We start from the raw sequence: 20,078 nt of genomic DNA on the forward strand, positions 1-20,078 counted from the left end.
CAATGTGCCATGCTTTGCGATTGTGGTTGACAGAAACGTGGTTTACTCGTGGCAGTCGTACTTGGTGTCATTGCGAAATAGCATTCTTGCGGTTCTCTGCAGATCTCGTGGAAGAAGCTGGGAAAGTTGGGCAGACTCCTAGCTTCCTGCAGATTATCTGTGCTCTGTTTACGCTCTAAGCTGGCAGAGTGGTGGAAGCTGCGTGCTCGTCGAACCGGTCGTACGTCTCCCCTTGGCCACGCAATCGCGCTCCCGCCCTCATCCACGTGCAGGTTCAGGTGATGAAGGGAGGCATTTGATCGGTCCAAGGGTCACGTGGTTCCCACCGCACTGTCATGCGGGGGTGAACAGAGTGGCTCGTGCACCACGAACATAACTGCATGTGTTGCGTGTGTACAACATGTTGAATCTTTGCACGCAATGCCATTTCCATGTATTCTCGGTGCTGTCGAAAGAAAGAACAATAAGGCATTGGGCATTGAAAAGACTCAGCGGCCCGTGCCTGGAAGTCTTGAGCGTCGGCTGCTTCGCTCATTAGGGGGGGCACGGCCCCGAATTACCGATTTTTCGCGAAAAAACACCTTTTCAGAATTACATAATTTTGGCATTATACTTAATAATAACACCCTCAAAAAGTTTTATCAGCGTGCGGTGACAAACAATACCAAAAATAATCATTATTGACTCGCCGGTAACGTGTGCGAGAAGTGCCGTGCTTGGCTGAGCACGGAGAGAACCGTGATAGGCATCAGTTTCGAAACATGATTGCTCCGCGGCTGCTAGGCCTAGCTTGCATCGGGTGGTCTCGTTCGAAGCGTTGCTTCGGGGGCTTTCAAATTTACTTCTTTATTTATTTCTTTACCCCTCCGTGCACGGGAGAGCGCCTCGTAGAAAACGCTTGTTCTGTGGCAAGAATGGCGCTAAAAAAACCAATGGGCGCTGCTATTGGCTGAGGTTATGAAACCCGTGCTGCGAGTGGCTGTCCTTGGTCACGTGATTCTTCGCGCGTGGTTCACGTTCAGAACACTTTTTTTCGCTGATCTGACCACTTCGCTTCGTTTCCCTTCGATCTTCCCTGCTTCTGTTTTCACTACGAAATGCCCGCAACTAAAGCTAATACGTGTAGAAGCTTTGGTAGACGCTCTCGCTTCACAAAACCGAGAGGTCGCGGATCCCGCAAGTGCTCAGAAGCTCCGGAGTTGACTTCGTCGCCTGCACAGTCAAGCTGCAGTTTGACTTCGTCGGAACCATCGGAGGATACTTCTACGTCGCATTTTGTGAATGCTTCGCTCCCGGAGGAAGTCGATGACTTGACTACTTTCGAGCGGAAGATTCTGCTTTTGGAACGCAGCAGGGCCGAGCGTGACCCGATCGATGACGGCGATCCATCTCAATTGCTCGACGGACATCGCTTTGTGCACATTTCAGCCGTGTGGACTCTGGTGAGTGCCTTGTTGTGTCCTACTTGTTTGGGATGCGGTTTGGAGTTGGCAGAAGATGGAACTGGAGCAAATTTACAGTTCGTGATCGTCTGCAATTCTTGTGGGGAGATCGCGAGGGCACCGCACTCCGCGCCTGTGGGAACGACTCAGCAAACAAACTTGCTGTGCGCCTCTGTGTTGTCGGTCGGGACTGCGGAATGAGCTTCACGAAGCTAAAGAACTTTTTTGAAGGCATGAGTGCACCACCGCCGATGCATCTGAAGACCTACCAGAACATAGCAGCCAAAATGCATGACGCGTCAATGGAAGCGGCAAGCGACGCGATGAAGGAGGCCGTGAAGGCTGTGAGAAAGATGCTGGCAGAGGAGTCTCAAAGTGGAGTACAGGACGACGGAGTCTATCTTCTTGACGTCTGCGTCAGTTACGACGGCACATGGCAAAAGCGTGGCCACACGTCTCACTTTGGGGTCGGTGCAGTCATCGAACTCGAAACTGGTTTGGTCCTCGATTTCTCCGTGCAGAGCAACTATTGCCATGGCTGCAACCTCGGTCCCAAGAAAGATTCGAATGAATATCAAGCTTGGGCGAAGTCGCATGAGGAAGTCCGCCAGAAGAACTTTGAGGGCTTCTCTAACGCGATGGAAGTGCAAGTAGCTGGTGACATCTTCAGCCGCTCAGTGGAACAGCACAACATGCAGTATGTGACTGTGCTCAGTGACGGGGACAGTAAGGCTTTCAACCATGTTGCAAGCTTAGGCCTCTACGACAAGGATATCCAGAAAGAGGACCGCGTCAACCATGTGGCAAAGCATATGTATGCTGGAATGGACAAGGTGAACAAAGCCAAGAAGGGGCTTGGAGGAAAAGGCAAGCTCACCAATGTCGGGATGAAGAGACTTACAAGCTTCTGTGTAACCGCATTGAAGGACAATGCTCCAGATGTTGCGAAGATGCAGAAGGGGGTCTCTGCAAGCTTACTTCACAGCTACTCGGCTGACGCTGAGCCCCGGCACCAGGCATGTCCTCAGGGTGAAGACTCCTGGTGTCATTTCAATCGCCACAAAGCCCTGGCAGCAGCTGGCAAGCCAAGTGCACCACGCCCACATCGGCCAGCCTTCTCAAGGGACATAGCAAAAGAGCTGGTGCCGCTGTACAACCGTCTGTCAGACTAGACCCTGCTGGCGAGATGCTGCAGGATGAGAACTCAAAATGCCAACGAATCCTACAATGTGCTCATCTTGAAGAGCTGCCCAAAGACCGAGTTTGCGTCCCTACGTACTGTCGAAACCGCTGCTGCAATGGCGGTTCTCGAGTTTAACCTGGGTCTGCAGGGCTTTGAGAGGGTGCTCGAGAAGATGGGCATGAAGCCTGGAAGCCACCATCTGGAGCACACGAGGAAAGCAACTGAGCTGAAGATCACGCAGGCCAAGGCAAAGGCGCTGGATGCCTCGAAGACTACCCACAAGCGAAGGAAGTTAGAAGCAGTAGCAGCAGAGCAGAAAAGGGTTGAGGAAGGTGTCAACCTATGCAGCTAGCGGATTCTAGTGAGATAAATAAAAAAAATCCAACTTGAAACTTCAGACGCGTTTATCTCAGCTTTGACTCTTTTTAGTGTCAAATATCAGTACAGGGAAGCTATCATTTCATAATCAAATTATGCGTGCACAATATTTTGGTTCTTCTATATTGAAATTTTTTGGGGAACACAACTGTGAACTTACTTTCTGCATTTTTATGTTGTTTTTCTATTAAGGGGGGACACGGCCATGAAAATCGATATTTTTTTTTTTTTAAAAAGTTAATTTTGAAAAATTCCATTTTTAGGCTCACAAACTTCTGCAGAGTATCTCCACGAAGTTTCATTCGTGTCCGCTGCGTAGTTATTTTGCTACGTGATATTTTAGACGCGCCGATAACGCGAAAGGATGCGAAGCGGCGCCTCGCGCACGGAGCGCTGCAATGTTTACGTTTTTCACCACGGAGGTGCTCCGCGCACACTAGGCCTTACGAGAAGATCATACCCTCGTTGGAAAGCTTATCTCTTCTATTTTCTGCACCGATAGTAATCGTCGTTCAAAAGTAAATAAGCGCCCTGGGAGACGTCCGTGAACCCCGTCGGAATTTACGTGTTTTCGCGCTAAAAGACGCTATGCGAACTCTTATTGGCCGAACTAATGAAACGTTGGCTCCTATTGGTCTCTGTACGTCACATGCTCTCTAGCTTGGCTAGCTCGCTCATTGTCTGCTAGTTCTTGTTTAGAAGCCTACTCTATCACTTCGTCGGTCTCTACTTCGTGAACTTTTCAGCGAGTTTTCTTCGATTTCCTTTCGGCGATAGTTTTGAGGAGATGCCGCTGATGAAGCCGCGATCGCCGCTCGCGATTTAGAAAACTGCGAGGACGCAATGCCGCAACGCGCGCACCCGCCGCTGATGACAACGATCTCGTGTCTTCAAGATCATCGCCCGTTCCATCCGAGGCCGCAGCAGCAGCAGTGGCGGCGGCAGTACCCGAAAGTGCTACGCTCCGTGAGTCGGACTTGCTCACCGCTTTTGAGCGGAAGATTAGATTCCTGGAGGAGGCAAGCCGAAGCGACGGGAGCACCGAAGATGCCGAGAGTTCCGGAGAGCCTTGCGGGGATGATGCGGCCAGCTACCGTTTGGTGGATGTGGCTTGTCTGCGAAGCTTGGTGAAAGTTCTGCTGTGCCCGACTTGCCATGGTGGTGATCTGGAACTTCAAGAACATGGCACCGGAGCTCATCTGATGTTCGTCGTCGAGTGCCCCACTTGTAAAGCAATCGTTTCGGCGCCGCTCTCGTCGACCATTGACAGCACTAGACAAACTGAACTTCCTGCGCGCCTCGTAATTGCTGCGCGCAATTGCGGGATCGGTTTCACAAAGCTTACCGAATTTTTTACGGAACTGAATGCCCCTCCGCCAGTGCACCTCAAATCGTACCAAAAGATTGCGACGAAGGTGCATGACGCGACCACGCGAGCGTCAGCTAACGCGATGGCAGAGGCTTGTGGAGACGGTGCGGAAGGTGTTGGGAACGTCGGATGACGAGGAGCAGGTGCAAGATGTCTGCGTCAGTTATGACGGGACGTGGCACAAGCGAGGCCATACGTCTCATTTTGGCGTTGGTGCTGTTATTGAACTTGACACCGGTCTAGTTTTAGACTACGCGGTGGTCAGCAACTACTGCCACGGTTGCAGCCTTGGACCGAAGGAGGGCTCCGAAGGGTACAAAGAGTGGCTACAAGAACATGAGTCCAAATGCCAGAAGAATTTCAACGGATCTGCCAATGCCATGGAGGTGCACGCAGCAGAGTTGATCTTCAGCCGGTCGGTGGAACTACACAAGCTGCAGTATGTGACCGTGCTTTGTGACGGCGACTCCAAAGCCTTCAACCGTGTTTCTGCACTGCACCTCTATGACAAGGATATGAGCAAAGAAGATTGCATCAACCATGTCGCAAGGAGGCTCTATGCGGGAATGGAGAAACTGAAGAAAGTGAAGAAAGGGCTGGGAGGACGGGGAAAGCTGTTGAACGTCATAATGAAAAAAATGACAAATTACTATGCAAGTGCCCTCAAGGAGAATGCCCCAGATGTGACAGCAATGCAGCGGGGGGTCTTTGCAACCCTGCTGCATATGTATTCCACCGATGAAGAGCCCAGACACATGGCGTGCCCCAAAGGGGAAGAGTCGTGGTGCCACCACAACCGCCACCTCGCACTCCAAGCAGCTGGAAAGCCGTCAGTTGCCAAACCTCACCGGCCGGCCTTCTCCAAAGGAGTGGCCAAGGAACTTGTGCCGGTGTACAATCGCTTGGCACAGAAGGACTTGTTGGCCAGATGCTCATGCATGAAGACACAGAATGCCAACGAGTCCTTCAACGCTCTCATCTGGAAAAGGTGTCCGAAGACGGAGTTTGCTTCTCTCCAGACAGTAGAGACTGCAGTAGCCCTTGCAGTCCTAGAGTATAATCTAGGACCAAAGGGCTTTGAAAGGGCCCTGCTTGAAATGAAGATGGAGGCCGGAAGTCACCACAAGTCCCAGGCAGGCAAGGCAACTCTGCACCGACTTGCCAGGTCCCGAGCAAGCGCGCTGGAGTCGTCGAAAGTTGCCCACAAGCGACGCAAGATGGAAGCGGTAGCCTCCGAACAGAAGCGCCTCCGAGAGGAGGGTCCTACCTACGCTGCTGGACAATTTTAGTGATTTCTCAGAGCCGCTGAAGAAACAACAGTGGTGTGGAAACTTCAAACGCTTTTTTCTCCGTTCCCTTTTTTCTGTATAAATTCTGTTTTAGTCAGCCTATCATTTCGTAATAAGACAAAAGGGAAAGCTCGTTTTTCGCTTTTCTTGACTGAAATTTAATAAGGAATGCGGCCATTGAATTTTTTTTTTACTTTTGAAAATATTTTAGAAAATATTTTAATGTTTTGTCGAAGACATGGAAGGCCAGAAATTAGATTGATTTTTCAGAAGATAATTTTTATAAAAATAAATTACTTTTTGCAAAAAAATTTTTTTGGCCGCACTCCACAGGCGTTTGACTACATATATTGCAAAAACAAATGTTGGAGATTGCATTAGTTATCCAATGATAGGAAAACTAAACAATGATGGGATGCTGCTGATATAAACCACTGTAACTTGCTTCACAATTCATCTACAGGGCTGAAACTTTGCATAGCATCCTTTATTGTGACCAGTAGTATACCCTGTAAATTTTATTCATTTTAAGCAAAGGGTTCAAAAGTTGACTATTCTGGGTAGTGTCTCCCCTTAAAAGTTTATATTTCTTTTAATCAAATGTACACCAAAAAAAAAAAAAAAACTTTTCCATATTTTTTTTTTGTGAATAAATTTTATAATTTTTGAAATATCTTTTCATAGTCGTCTGAAGCAAGTATTCTGCTGTATGTTCCAGCACAAAAACTGGCCATTTTCATTACCCTTTTTAAACAATAGCTTTCCTCAGCAGATACACTTTTTTATTCTGAACTTTTATTTAGCTCATTGTGCGATAAATTTATAGGGTTGAAAATTTCCATAGCATCCTTGTCCAGTGCTATGAGTACACCCTGCAAATTTCATGCAAATAAGACAAATGATTCAAAAGTTAGCCTTCTGGAGTAGTGTTTCCCCTTAAAAGCAATTCTGGGTACAGCGGTTAGATCCATAGATTGATCCAAATATTTCTGCGCTACATTGTTAGGTTAGCAGGGTTTTCATGGGGCTGCAGACTTGCACTGCCGTGCGACCGCGAGGCTTTTTCTCGCATCTCTTACATTCTCGTGCGAGGGAGATGAAGCTACGTGCTCAGTTTGACACTGTCCGAGTGCTGCGGAAACTATTCTAGCCTCCACTATTATATTCTTTATTCTATGTTATTTCATACTGAATTTCATTTATGGGCTCTTTTTATACTGCATTGGCTTCGATGTTTCCCTTTTCTTGTTTTCGCTTTCGTCTTTTGATCACTATTTTCACTTCCTCACTGCTTTTGTAAATGCATTAAAATGTTAGTGCTACAGTCAGTGACAGGTTAAGAGTAAAGTGGAAGCTCCTCCCGCCTCTTCCCACTTCAGCAAGGCGAATGCTGGAGAGGAAGCGACCTCCTTTCCAGACTTTGCCCTGCCATAGGGGAGAGGGGTGGGAGGAGCTTTTACTTCACCCTCAAAAAGGCACTGACACCTCAAGTCTCCCTTGATAAAGAATTCCCCAATTCTTTTTTTAATTTTCTGCCGGCCGATTTGTTGTGGTGTCGGAAGACTACCCAAGCAATATTTTGCTAGTGTCACATATATTGTTAGTAAAGTAAAAGAAAAAAAAACAAAAAAAAAAACGAAACTGTTTGAATCTGAAATTGAAGCTGGGCTGTGGAGCAAGAAGGAATATAGGGAAGACAAAAATAACCAAACAACTCTGAAACTTTTTTTTTTTTTTTGTAATCAACGTATTTGTTACTTTTTTGAAGGCACAAAAAATGGGTATCATATATTTTGCCTGCTTTTAGTACAGAGTCTGGGCCTTCGATAACCCACGACTTTGATTATCTTTGGTGGTTGTGTCTAAACCATAGAAAATGGCACAGGACCACGGAGAAAAGTTTTGAGCAAAACTCGAACCGACCAGTTCTCGGATCGTCGGTTTTTAAGTGGAAAGAATACAAATTTTGAGCTGTGAATTGTGTTCTGGGTAGTTGGGCTGTTATATGTTGTGTACAATTAAAAACCTTGGTGAGCATAAATACCCTGTCAGTGTCCCTCTAGCTTGTCACCGTCCGTATTCGCGTCTTCAATGTTCTCGTCCTTGTCTGTCCTTCGCGCTATTTATTTAGTCCTAAGGCTTATCCAACTAGCCCGCGTCAATATTTTAGTACAAAGAAGCTTCGCTACTTTGCACGACCGTTGTCAGAGGAGTGCACAAGGGAGCACCTCAGTGGGCCCGGTGGGCTCAAAAGTCGTCTAGTGTGAATGCTAGACACTCGCTCAGACGCGGGCCCCTGTTCGGCAATCGGAAGGCAGGTAGCCGACTGTGAGTGGGTGTGCCCGCAGGTGTTTGCCCTGGACGCGGACGTGGTGGGGCTGCAGGGTCTGGGGGGCCCCTCGTCGCCCGGCTGGGGCGGCCCCCTCCAGGCGGGGCTGGAGTCCCTGGGCTACCAGTGCCTGCGGGGGGGCTCCGGGGACTGCCCCCTGGCCCTGCTGGTGCGCAGGAGCGCATTCACGGTGCAGGACCACTCCTGCGTCTCGCTCCAGGCCCTGGTCAACAAGGTGAGCCGCTGTTCTTCGCCCCGGCGACTGCCTCTTGGTGTCTAGCAACCTGGGACACCTGGAATAAACCTTTTCTGAACTTGTGAAATGATGAGTAGATTGTGCGCAGGGTGCCCTTCGTCGTTCTCGTCGCTCCCAGCGTAAAGCTCGTGATTGGTTCTGAGTGCGTGCCAATCACTGACGGAGCAACTCATGTGAAATGCATTTTGATCCGAGTATGCTACGAATACTGACGAAGCGGAGCGGAATCATTAAACAGTTGGTCGAGTCGAGGAAAATGGCCGATGCGGGCAGCTCAGTGACGCGGAACAAAGCGGGAAGGTGCGTCGATATGATGGCCTTCGTGCTGACTAACGGTTGCTTGAGGCGTCGCTGGGCACTGTAAGCCACCTTCCGATTCACCGGATTAAGCGGAAACAACTTGAACACGCGGTACAACCCTGTGATCTGCTTTTTAACGCAGAATCTGTTCTATGAGTCGTTTTCTATGAAAAAAATGGTCACAAACAAGCTTTGTGAATGAACAATAAGAATGAGTGTCATGAACAACCAACTCTCTGGAAGCGTTCCACAATATTAAAAGATATATGCAAAGGAAAAAGACCATTTTTTGGACAGCCTGGATGAAAAAACAAAACCCTAAAATAAAAATAACAAAACCGAAAATTTTTTTTTAGAGCTATATGTATGGCGTGACATGAATTAGTAGTTGGCGCTTGCAGAGCCCACGGAACAGTGACTATTAGCAGTTGCGTGACTGGCCACTTGTTGCGTGGTAGACTTGTGCACCGCCGCAAGTTATGATGGAGCCGTTCAGCGTCACCGCTGAAGTCCCCAGAACCCTTACGCTGTGTAAAGTGCCGCCGGCTCAGCGTTTCTTGTTTTTTTTATACACAGAAAGTAATTTAAAATAATCTTTAAAATAAAAATAAAAAACTTCATGCATCCTATAAAAGAATAACAACATTAAAAAAAAAGGTTTTTTATTTTGATTTTTTTCAGCATTATTAGCGTGTTTTTTTTTTTTTTACGCCGCTGCCAGAAGGAAACATTTTGGTGCACTGCAACTGTCAATTTTTAAATGGTGCACATGTCTATTGCAGGTTCTTGTGCTTTTCCGGGAGCTTTCTATCGGCTCTAAAGGTTACTTGTTTATATTCTTTTCTTGAAACGGAGATTAATGAGTAACTTTTGGAGCCCCTAGGAGGCTACCAAGAGTGCAAGCACCACGTGACTATGGTGCCCAGTCACGTGACCCTAATAGTCCCATTCGGTGGGCTCCAACCACAAATTTGTTTCAAGCTGTAAATATAGCTGTAAAAATTTCTTTTTTGTAAATTTATTTTGACATTTGTTTTTATAACTGCCAACCTAGCAACATAAAAATTCGGGAGACTGCCGTGAGGGGGAGTCAAAACATTTCTTTTTTAGTTTGACAAGAAACCCTGTGAAGGGGCACCCTGCATAGATCACATTGTCTTGGCAGTTGTTTTGAAGTAAACTGCCGATGGTGCCCTGCCCTTCTACAGCACGAAGGTGGTTGTGAGGCTTTCGTGGGGTGATGTGCATCTGATGTCAGGCTTGCCACCGTGCAAAACACTCGCATCACAGATGCACATGGTGCAGAATCCATACTTGTCAGCTTTCTATGAAGCGACAAAGCACAAAAACTCAGTCGCCTCCAGAAGCTTTCTGCGTTCAACAGCACGACACTTTGGCTTTTGCGGCGTCCTTTTCGCCACTTCAGGACTGCTTTTGACGCGCGGGCGGAACAGGGTGCCAAACACGCCGTCCAGAGACACATTTCACATGCCGTAGCGAAACGGGGAAAGCTGGAGATGGCCTCTGTCACATCTTTTTTTCGTCGTCCCTTTAAGGACCTGGAGGCGTCGTCCCTGGACGAAGGGGACCGGAGTGCAGTGCAGGCCCACCTGGGTTCCTCGGCAGAGGGCCAGCTGCTCACAGCACGCCTGAGTCCCAGCCGCCCCGCGGGGGGCCCGCGCAGCCTCCTGGTGGCCAACGCCTGCCTGGCACCTGCCCCGCCCGGCGCAAACGCCCTGCAGGTGAGCCTTGTCACCTGCCTTTCGTCTTGCAACCGAAGAGACGGACGTAGAACGAGAATGAGGACTGAGAAATGGCGAAGAATGGAGTCTTTTCCTCTGTCGTAGCTTTCGCACCGTCTTTGGCATTTGTTGGTTCCTGTTCTTCCTTCGTATGCTCGCACCGTTTTCTGCGACCACCGGGACATAAATGAGAGCTTGTCAGTAGCTTGGCGGTAGAGCTCAGAGTGGGAAGGTAGGCGGGATTGCTACCTTTCGTTACGTGGGAGTATTTGCCGCAATCCTCGTTGCAAAGATGGCGGCCGAGGGTGCCGATGTTAGAACGGACGTTGGAATTCTATCCGTGGCAACTTCGCTCAGATGGAAAGGAGTGAGGATTTTCACTTGCCAACGAGGTGAGGACGGCTTGGTGAAACTTCAGTGTTCCCGCACGGAGACCGAGAGTTTTGGAGACATTCCCTGCCACTCCCACTGAAATGTCTAAAGCTATATCTTTAAACCGTCCATCGCGTCGACTGGAATATTATTGTGACAAACCCACCTGGCTAACCAAGTGGAGTTTCGTGGCTTTGCGACTGCACATATTTTCTCGGAAGCTCCTTACAAGAAAAGGGCCGTCTTTGTCGACCGGGCCGTCTTTGTTTCTTCCTCCCGCGTCCCAGGTTTGCTGCCTGGCCCGGGAACTGTGCCGGGAGCAGTGCCAGGGCCGGGTGCTGCTGGGGCGCCTGCAGCTGGCCGCGGGGAGCCCCGCCTACCAGCTGCTCAGGGACGGCTACCTGGACGACGACATGATCGAGGAGCTCCAGCGGCACTGCGACGTGCCCCGCCCGGGCAAAGAGGTAACCCCCTCTAGCATCCCGCCCGAGCGGTCGCCACGGGGTGGCAGGGTCCGCAACCCCGGAGGAGGCAGCTTCACATGGCCCCCGAAAATGTGCCCTCCCTTTTGCCACCTCCTCGCGCAGTCTCGAGGACCACGCGGCAGTTTTGACCTCGAATGGGGCACCTCAAAACTCCAGCCAGATAACGTCTTCGCTTCTTTTTTGCCTTTCCTTCACTTGCTTGCCCCTACTTCGCAACCCGCCGCAAAAGGTCGCCGACCCCCTTTGCGGAGTGGTTGCCGGCAACCACGGTGGAGTTTGTGGCTATTGATGATAAGCTTTCGCAAAGTGCTTTCCACGGCGTCAACATTCCTGGTTTCGGCAGCGTGCGCGGCGAGCGGCGCGACAAAAATGCAGCTTTCCGCAAATACAGCCCATAGTCATTGACAGGATGGGAATGGCAGAAGTGTCCTTTGGTTCTCCCCCCCCTCCATCAAGAGCTCCCTGCCGTGGTACCACGACCCAAGGGAGGCCTATTACAGAGAGATTTAGGCTTCACGCCAAGATTCCTCCGGCAGCGTGCCTGACACCCTCGTAAAAGCTTCTTGCCTTCTTGCCTTCCGCACGTCTCGCGAGCCTCGAGTGAGCACGCTAGTGATGCAAAACTATCGATACCATCGATAGTTTTTTAAAAACTATCGATAGTGTTGCAGAACTATCGATAGTACTATCAACAGTTTTTCGATAGTCGACTGTCGAAAGTACTATCTATAGTTTTTCGATAGTTGACTATCGACAGTACTTTTGATGGTCTTTTTACGTTCGATAATCAGATTTCTGGCGACTACCAATAGTACTATCGATAGTTTTGTACCACTAGTTTGTAGTAGTACTCGGGTGCGGAGCGTGCACAGGTGCCGCACCGCCACTCGCCCCCCTTTCTCCTCTCTTTGCCCAAATTATCATCTTCTTTATCACTGAAAACTGAACCAAAGTTGGGATTGTAAATGCTTGGGCTAGTTGGTGTCCCATTTGAAACAATAAAGCGAGAAAAAGAGAAGAGGGAGCGACGCAAACTACTAGCGTCGCAAAACTATCGATGGTAAATCGTCGACAGTACTATCGATAGGTTTATGATAGTCGACTATCGATATTACTAACGATAGTTTTTCGATAGTTGCCTCAATATTACTATCGATAGTTTTTCTATAGTCAACTATCGATAGTTTTTTTTACTATCGTCAGTCAGATTTCTGGTGACTATCGATACTATGGATAGTTTTGAATTACTAGTGCACGCACTTCAAACCTGCACAATCTGGGTCGTAGAAAATCCGGCGCTATGTCCTCGTTGTCTGAGTGTTGCTGGGACACGCGAATCACTGGCACACTTGTGGTGTATTCGCACAAGAGATCTTTATCGCCGGAGAAAACCGAGTTTATCATAGAGCTGAGAGAAGGAAACGGCACAAGGAGGAGGAGGCAGTGCAGAAAGTTCGAGCGAGCATTCGCACGACGGAGTCACATGTTGTTTAGTCGCCGGATTCTTTCTTTTCACAAACTTGTTGGCGACTTTCAGGGGCTCATTGAACAAAAGGCAGGGAAAAAATAATAAAGAAAAGACTCCCCGCACTTTGAGCCTGCTGGCGACTTTCAGGGGCTCATCGAACAAAGAGGCAGGCAAAAAATAATAAAGAAAGGCACCCCACACTTCAAAGCTACTCATCATTATCCCTGCCCAAAAGAGGGGGCCCGAACGCTCCGACGGACATTGACGGAACGGTGGATATTCTGTAGGCCTGTCACAGATTCTCCTCGGGTCCCCGCGAGCATGCCACGAGCTCGAGGATCAGTGAACATCCGTGACGAGCACGTGACCTCAAAACTCGATGACGATTATTCTTCTCCTCGGGAAGAAACTCCGTTGTGCGAATACACCATTACTGCATCCTCGTGTTTCGTCCCTCAGTTTCCTTCGGGACGGCGTCGCGATCGTGGCGACAGTGCGGGCGGGTACGTCGGACACCCGTTCCGCTATGGGTCTTCGTACAGATCGATGTGCCGCGACGAGAGTTCACGGGAACTTCTACGGCCAATCGCCGGGTTTGTGACGGCACGACGTGTTGGGTTTTGCGACATAATTAGTTTCCACTTTGGGGCACTTTGAACGTGCAGGCGGTGCCATTTGCGCGAGTCGAATGTGCGTTCCTGGCGCAGCCAACACTTTCTCTACGAATCAAACTTCGGGTAAAATCTAAGTGTCGGTTCCGATGTTAACGAGGGTGACATTGACGGTCTTCTCTTTTTTCTTTTCCCCGACAGAATGCGGCACTCGTAAACCTGTTGTGGAAGGCCTTCCAGCACCCTTCTTCAAGTTTACGAAGCTGCTACGCCGCTACAAAGGTGAGCCTGTCGTCCTGCATGGCCGCGTCGCCTGTGCGTGGTAGCTTTGCCGTAGGCCTTTTCCGAAATTAAGTCTCGCCACTTCAATTGCTGCCATTGTCCGAGCGTTTGCTGTCTGTCGCTAATGGCTGCCTTCCTGCGGCCGACGAAGGACAGAGTCGAAGACGTGCGCCAAGGCGAATAACGCTGAACCTTGGACATTCTAGATGTCAGCCCGACGCAACTTGGAGATTGAATATAAGTGCTGCATTAGCATCCATTTTGGGCTCTCATCCTTCGATCAGTCGACTCCCATGCAGAAGCCCCTTGCTACATTCATTTGTATCGAGGAGATTACTCAGGAATTGAGAAAGAACCGTACAGCGAAGAATGTTTTGCGATTGGTGTATGCAGGTCGTAACGTCCGATGGAATGCTAGCCTGATGGTCGAAATGGCCCTGAATTTTGAGAAGGGTGTACCGTCTCGTCCCGATTTCGATAGTTTCGAAGATGTCCGTAATGCATTGGGGCAGACTTGTTTAGGACTTTCTCAGTATCTGAAAGTATTCCTGATTATTTTGCACCAGTGTAGCATTATGTTCAGATTGAGGGGCCATTCTCATCAATCCACGTAATAAATTGTAGAATGACAATCTAAAAAAAAAAAAAGTAGCGAGTTTGGATTTCAGATTTTACATTTTGATGCGACTTAGGAAAGGCCATGTTGCTTTCCGTGTTGAGTGCTGCTACCTCGAAAACTGCGTTGAACATCGTAGGACCTTTTTTCGCCAAAAGGGTATGCCCAAGGTACCGTAAAAAATGTTAGCAGTTTGTAGAACATGGCTAATTTGGCCTGCCTACCTCAGCGGAGACAAGTCACGGTAGTACACTTCTCTTGGCCGGGGACCTCAAGTGGCATTTATGCAAAATATCCAGGTTCGCAAAACATTAGCTCGTGTAGTTACCCAACCCTGCCCCCCCCCCCCGCCCCCCAATTTGTGCAAATTTTTAAGAAAAAAAGGGCATTACTATGCGAACACATACGGTATCTTTGACCCTTCATCTTTATGTGTAGGAACAAAATCGAGACCTAATATTGTTGCAAAATCAGTGCATAGCTAGTCTTTGCAAGAGTAGTTTGTTTGAAGTGGATGGCATTTGTCCTAAGGTTTGGGCGTCTATGTTTTGAGTGGGATCCATCTGCGACTGCTCATGACGAGATGCCAGTACAGGTTGCAACGACCGCCAGTGGCCTAACAATGCATCGTAGCAAAATTCATACCGACACTTTGTGTCTGAACACAAGAATGCCTGGCATATGAACGCGTAGCAATGAGTTGCATCGAAACGCATAGCACCGGGTCGCTATTGAAGCACGTAGCAGAATGCGTCGTATCAAAACGCGTTACGAAAAACGTCGTATTTGGAGTTCATGGCCAAACGTGTCCTATCAGAACGCGTAGCGTCGCATTCTGGCGGAATGCATAGAAAGGTGTCGTACCAGAATGTGTCCAGTCGGAACGCACGGCAACACGCCGTAGTGGAACGCATACCGACGTGTTGTAGCGGAATGCAGTGTGTCGAAAAAGCATAGTGACGCATCTGACAAATTGTTTTGTAAGGAATGATGCATGTGCCTGAACTAGCCTCTGTGTTGTCCGGGGCACGCCAACATGTGCCCCCTCCGTCTGCGCTTTGCAGGGCAGCGAGCTCCCTGGCGGCGCCTCGTCCTCGGCCTGGTTCAGCTCGGAGAGCCTGCGCGTGCTGGAGGCCCCCGCGGCGCAGGACACGGAGCAAGCGTGTGCCGTGCGGCTGGCCTTCTGCCCCCAGTGACGGGCCCCCTCCTCCAATCGCACACGGAGCGCAGACCCTTCGACGGGAGCCCGTTCTCGAGAAGCCATCCCGTTGCCAGAAAAAGGGCGGACGGGCCATTTTCCTCCCTCCCTCGTCCCGTTTGGTCATTTTGTCTTTTTTATATAATCGATCATCACTCGCACCCGAAATCACCGGCGCTCCGCGCTGTCTCCACGGAGTGTCTTCTTGTGTGGCAGAGCTAGCTCTCTTTCTTTTGTCTGGTTTATATATATAGTATACATATGGATGTCGACAGTGCAGAGTTGGCGCGCTCTCGTCGTCCCTTAGGGCGGTCGCAGATTGGCGTTTGGTTTCGTCGTTGGCGAGCGGCAAACAAGTGCCCCTGGTGAATGTCTTACGCCCTTGCAGTGCGACGAGGAAAGTCGCACGCCAGTAGTTTCACCTTTCACAGCGGCGGTAGCTTCGGCTGTCCCACTTGGTAGCGAGAAAGTCGAGATTACGCGGCAGTCGGAGAGGGCGACGCCGTAAGAGGGCAGCCTTTTCGAACGGGCGTTTGTGGGGAGGACGTGTCAGTTCTTCGACGTCGGAAGCAGCCTCTTCGCACTTGAAAAGGGCAAAATGTTTTTGGTGCTGGTGGAGGGCTCGAAAACGGCGGTGCAGTCGAAGTTTCGCCGCGGGGTCGCCCGTGGCTGGTATCGCCCCGAAGGATCCCAGTCCGAATGGGTCGGGAAAAGCGTATAATTGAATGGAGTCCTTAGCTCGGATGTGTCACGAAAATGGTACTCTCCGGATTCGTGGATCGATTGAACATGGCTTATGTATATAGGCATGACTTAGCACTGCGCTAGCTCTGTTTTAAAAGAAGAATTTTTAAGAGGTATAGTTCCTGTCCTTTTTGTGGAAACGAGAAAAACATTTTGTTTTCTTCAAAATTGGATTTTAGCTGTTTATTTTTATCCAGTTTGTTCCGCTGGTGTCGTCTTAACCGGATGGCTACCCTTAGTACCCCGGTTCAATGCCCTCCGTCGCCTGGAATTGGTTAAAAACGTGGGGTTTGCAATGTTTCATCAAGTAAAAGACGCACGGAAAAGGCTAAGGTGCACCCGTTATTCTGCACGTATCTAGCACGGCAGGGCAGAGGACGCTCCGACCTAAAGCCTGGAGTTATTTTTCACTGCAGCTTGAAATCGACCATAGTCTGTTGCTTGCAATATCGCGGCAAAAGGCGACTGCATTCTTCGTGTTCTGACGTGGCCGAAGGACATACTTTGAAAACAACACTGGGCATTGAATGGGAGTATTAAGGTTGCATATGTAACATCTGGTTCCACACAGAGTTCGTTCCTTTGCCATGCATTCATTGTGCCGTCATTTCTCGCGTCGGGGCTGAGCGCCAGAAACCTCGAGCGGCGTTCTTTAAGGAGAGCTCCGGCAAAATTTTGACGGTCGCCGATCTACCTTAAAGTTTGTTTAACACATTAATAGACACATTTGATTTAGTAGCCCAAGTCTCAAGTTGCAATAATTTTCCAGGAAGGTGTTGAAGTTCTTTGATCCGGGAAGCTCTATTGGCCGCACTGAAATCGTGACATCAGGTGTAATATGGGGCAAAATGCGGGCAGTATAGCTTGTTCTCCTATTGGTGCGAGAAGTCTTAGGGGTGGAAATAATGCCGGTTAAGCTCATGCGTGCAAGATGGAAAAAGAAATACATAAAATACTGAGTGTTTTAGATTGCCTACTTGACTCACAAGTTACGCAGTGTGACGTTGCCCCGATGGAGAGGGCAAGAAAATTTCAATGTATGTTTCGGCGTCCCCTCGACTTGACCTTTTCTCGATAGCTATTTTTTGAATGTAGAGATGGTAGTGTGCAGGAAAGAGTAGGTAAAGCCTGAGTATGTTGACAGTGTGTTTAGATTGGGTAGCTAAAACAAAAACAAAAATGCCGGAGCTCCCCTTTAATTAATTGCTGACACGCGGTGCCATCGTCGCCCTAGGAATGCAGCCGGGATGGCACGTTTCCTCGTGTGCAAACTTGCAAAGAAATCAAAATGTACCCCAATCAAGAAGAAAAAAAAAGAAAGTATCTTATTCATTATTTGTTCTAGTCAGCTTCAGTGCAACAGGCCGGTTTCATTCCGATTCGCCCGTCAGATGTGGCATAGAGACCCCGCTTAGGCCAAAACACGTACAAATCATAGAGAATGCTCTTCTATTATTTTTTTTTTCGCAGAAAAAACAATCTTATACGCACGTGTCGACGCTGATTTGGAGACGGGATGCTAGGTTCTGCAATAAGGTCCCACCCTCCGAGTTGCTTCAAATTTTCATCGTTATTGCGTTCCTCTTAATGTCGGGACTGCCGTGAACGACCGAGGGACCATCTGCAGTGACAGGCTAAGAGAATTGTGTATAAGGAGTACAAAATGCAACTTAAAGGAGCGCTGCAACGATTTTTTGCTGTTTCTTTATTTACACCGAACCTGAGCGCTCTGAACATAGTAACTTAGTGGACTTTTCCTTTTCTCGAAATTCGCTTTATTTTAAAAGTTATGGGCATATTAAAATTACAAAAGCAAGAAAAAATAACCTCCATGACGTGCTTGGACCTCTGTGCCCCCTTTTTCCGCACCCGCAGACCGTTGTGACCGAGGAATGTGGGGAGGGAGGGGAAGACTCGGAAAGGATGTGAGGTTGAGGAGAGAGAGCTGCCTGGGGACACGGCAGCTCTTTCCTCAGAGGACCAAAAACGTCACGATTTCGTTGCACACCGCGCGCGTAGGACACCATTGAGAGCCCCCGGAGGAGGAGGAGGTTTCTGCATCGTCTGGTTAAAATATGACTCACTGATATTTAGTTACTCTCTCCGTGCCCGCTGGATTGCCCGAACCACAAGAGACGTTTAAACCGCGAAAAAGGTAGATGCTTAAATATGATTGCAGGGTCCCTTTAAAAAAGCTAAAGAGTTTAATTACAACAAGTGTTTTCATGGTTTAGCAGTTACTGGTGTTTGCTATAAGCTAAAATGGCTTATTTTGGGCACGAATTGGCTTTAGTCCAAAGGTACCCCACCCCGTCTCTCAGTCGGAACGTGTGACGAGGCACTCCCACAGTCGATGCAGTTGCTGCCTCGGTGGCAATTCAATTCCTAGAGGGCAAAATCTTGTTACACAGGACCAGAAGTTTCTTCTTCGCATTGGTTCTTTTCAGAAGCTACCTTTTCCGCATCTGGCTCATTATTTCAGTAACGCCCCGATTAGTACCCCGAATCGCCCGCCCAAAACGGGAGGATAAGACAAAGCAGACACTGGGGGCGTCCAACAATGCGAGTGGCAAACAGTAATGGAGGTTGTAATTCAGCTCACAAGGACCTTTTTCCAAACTCATCCATTTCATTCACCAAGTACAAACGAAGAAGAAAAAGAGCGCCGCTCCCGTAGACGAAAGGTGTCGCGCGACGATGCGTCGGTATTGCCGCCAGCCACCGCGGCCGTCGTTTTAACGCCCCTTTCCCTCCGTCGGCTTTTATACTGTAGCGCATCCGCGCGGATCCGTGGTAACCCTCGTGGTGATCCGCCGTCCCGGTGTAAGGGGGGCGGTTGTCGGGGGGGAGTCGCTTTGGGCACGGCATTCCTTGTAAATGTACCATCGGCAGTTTCTTTGTTTTTTTGTTTCAAGACGCTCGTCTTGAGGCTAACCTTTGCAGAGATACCCTCGTGTGTCGTGACGTGTAGATAAGCCCGCTTCTCAGCGCACTGCGTTGCCGACTTTCTCCCGGTTCGGAAGGTGCAACCATCCCGGACGCGGCGTGGCCACGAGCCGAGGAAATTTGTATCGTCCGCGTTTCACCTTTGTGTGTGTGTTTGCGCGCGCTCTCTGCCGAGGAGTTGTACCGCTTATATCGAATAAATGTCGCAATTGTATACACCTGCGGCGTGCCGAGTGTGTTCTTGCGGGTGCTCCCCTTTGGAAAGATACCTTCCGCCGCGTGTTGGCTGTGGGCGCACGCTCGGGATGTGTGAGACGCCAAAACGTCGTCGAAGGTGGGAAGATCGCACTCGAGACGGGACAACTGGAGGCCTCCTCAACACCGACCATAGCCGGAGATGTTCTTGGGGCTTTTGGGTGGGCCTGCTGGCTTTACTCGGGGTGCCACTTCCGTGGCGCGGGCGTGTTGTGGGTAAGTGGCCTCACGACAGATATCCGGAAGGCCTGTTTGGTTGCAAAATACCTACCGTGCGCTCCTGTGAAGTCTGACAAGATTTTGAAACATTCGTCTGCCGCACGCCTGATGGCTCCCCTTCAGGTGCAAGGGCTCTGTTTGCTCCGTGCTATTAGAGGGTGATGTGGCATGTACAGTTAATTCCCCGCTACATTCTGACTTCATGCTAAGGGTTAATTTCTACACTATATGGTTCTTAAAAATAGGCCTGTGCAATTATAATTTTGACTTTATTCAAATACACTAAAATAAAATTCACTGTCATTATTGTAACTAAGAACTGACCCCTCTACATTTGCCGGGTCATCGCAATGCGACTATAATTTTTTGAGGGTTTCATTTGATTATTCATATACTTACAAATACTTGTTAGTAGGACTTGGGGACAACTTGGCATGTGCTCGCACATTAGCGCCAAACGCAGTTGTGCTCGCCGCATTTTTCACTTGCTGGGTCATTGCAATTGAGCTGTACAATTTTCATTTCGTAAAACGCCCTGTGAAAACTCATTAGTAGCTTGACAAATTACTTTGACCCTTCTCACTAGTGGCTGGG

At 49.1% G+C, this 20,078-nt stretch overlaps 1 protein-coding gene across 1 annotated transcript in view; it reads left to right on the forward strand.

The window, feature by feature from the left end:
• The window catches only part of LOC8030366 (neurofilament heavy polypeptide), a 41,900-nt gene extending 22,672 nt beyond the window's left edge, over window positions 1-19,228 (forward strand). Inside the window, exons 8-12 of the mRNA XM_029990857.4 lie at window positions 8,010-8,225; window positions 10,103-10,288; window positions 10,948-11,124; window positions 13,426-13,506; window positions 15,187-19,228. Coding sequence (XP_029846717.2) covers window positions 8,010-8,225; window positions 10,103-10,288; window positions 10,948-11,124; window positions 13,426-13,506; window positions 15,187-15,318 — 792 coding nt within the window. The 3' untranslated portion in view covers window positions 15,319-19,228. The remainder of the gene's footprint in view (window positions 1-8,009; window positions 8,226-10,102; window positions 10,289-10,947; window positions 11,125-13,425; window positions 13,507-15,186) is intronic.
• Window positions 19,229-20,078: the final 850 nt, after the last annotated feature.

The sequence above is a fragment of the Ixodes scapularis genome, unplaced genomic scaffold, assembly GCF_016920785.2.
Source record: "Ixodes scapularis isolate PalLabHiFi unplaced genomic scaffold, ASM1692078v2 PGA_scaffold2__306_contigs__length_199485367, whole genome shotgun sequence".
Classification (NCBI taxonomy): Eukaryota; Metazoa; Arthropoda; class Arachnida; order Ixodida; family Ixodidae; genus Ixodes; species Ixodes scapularis.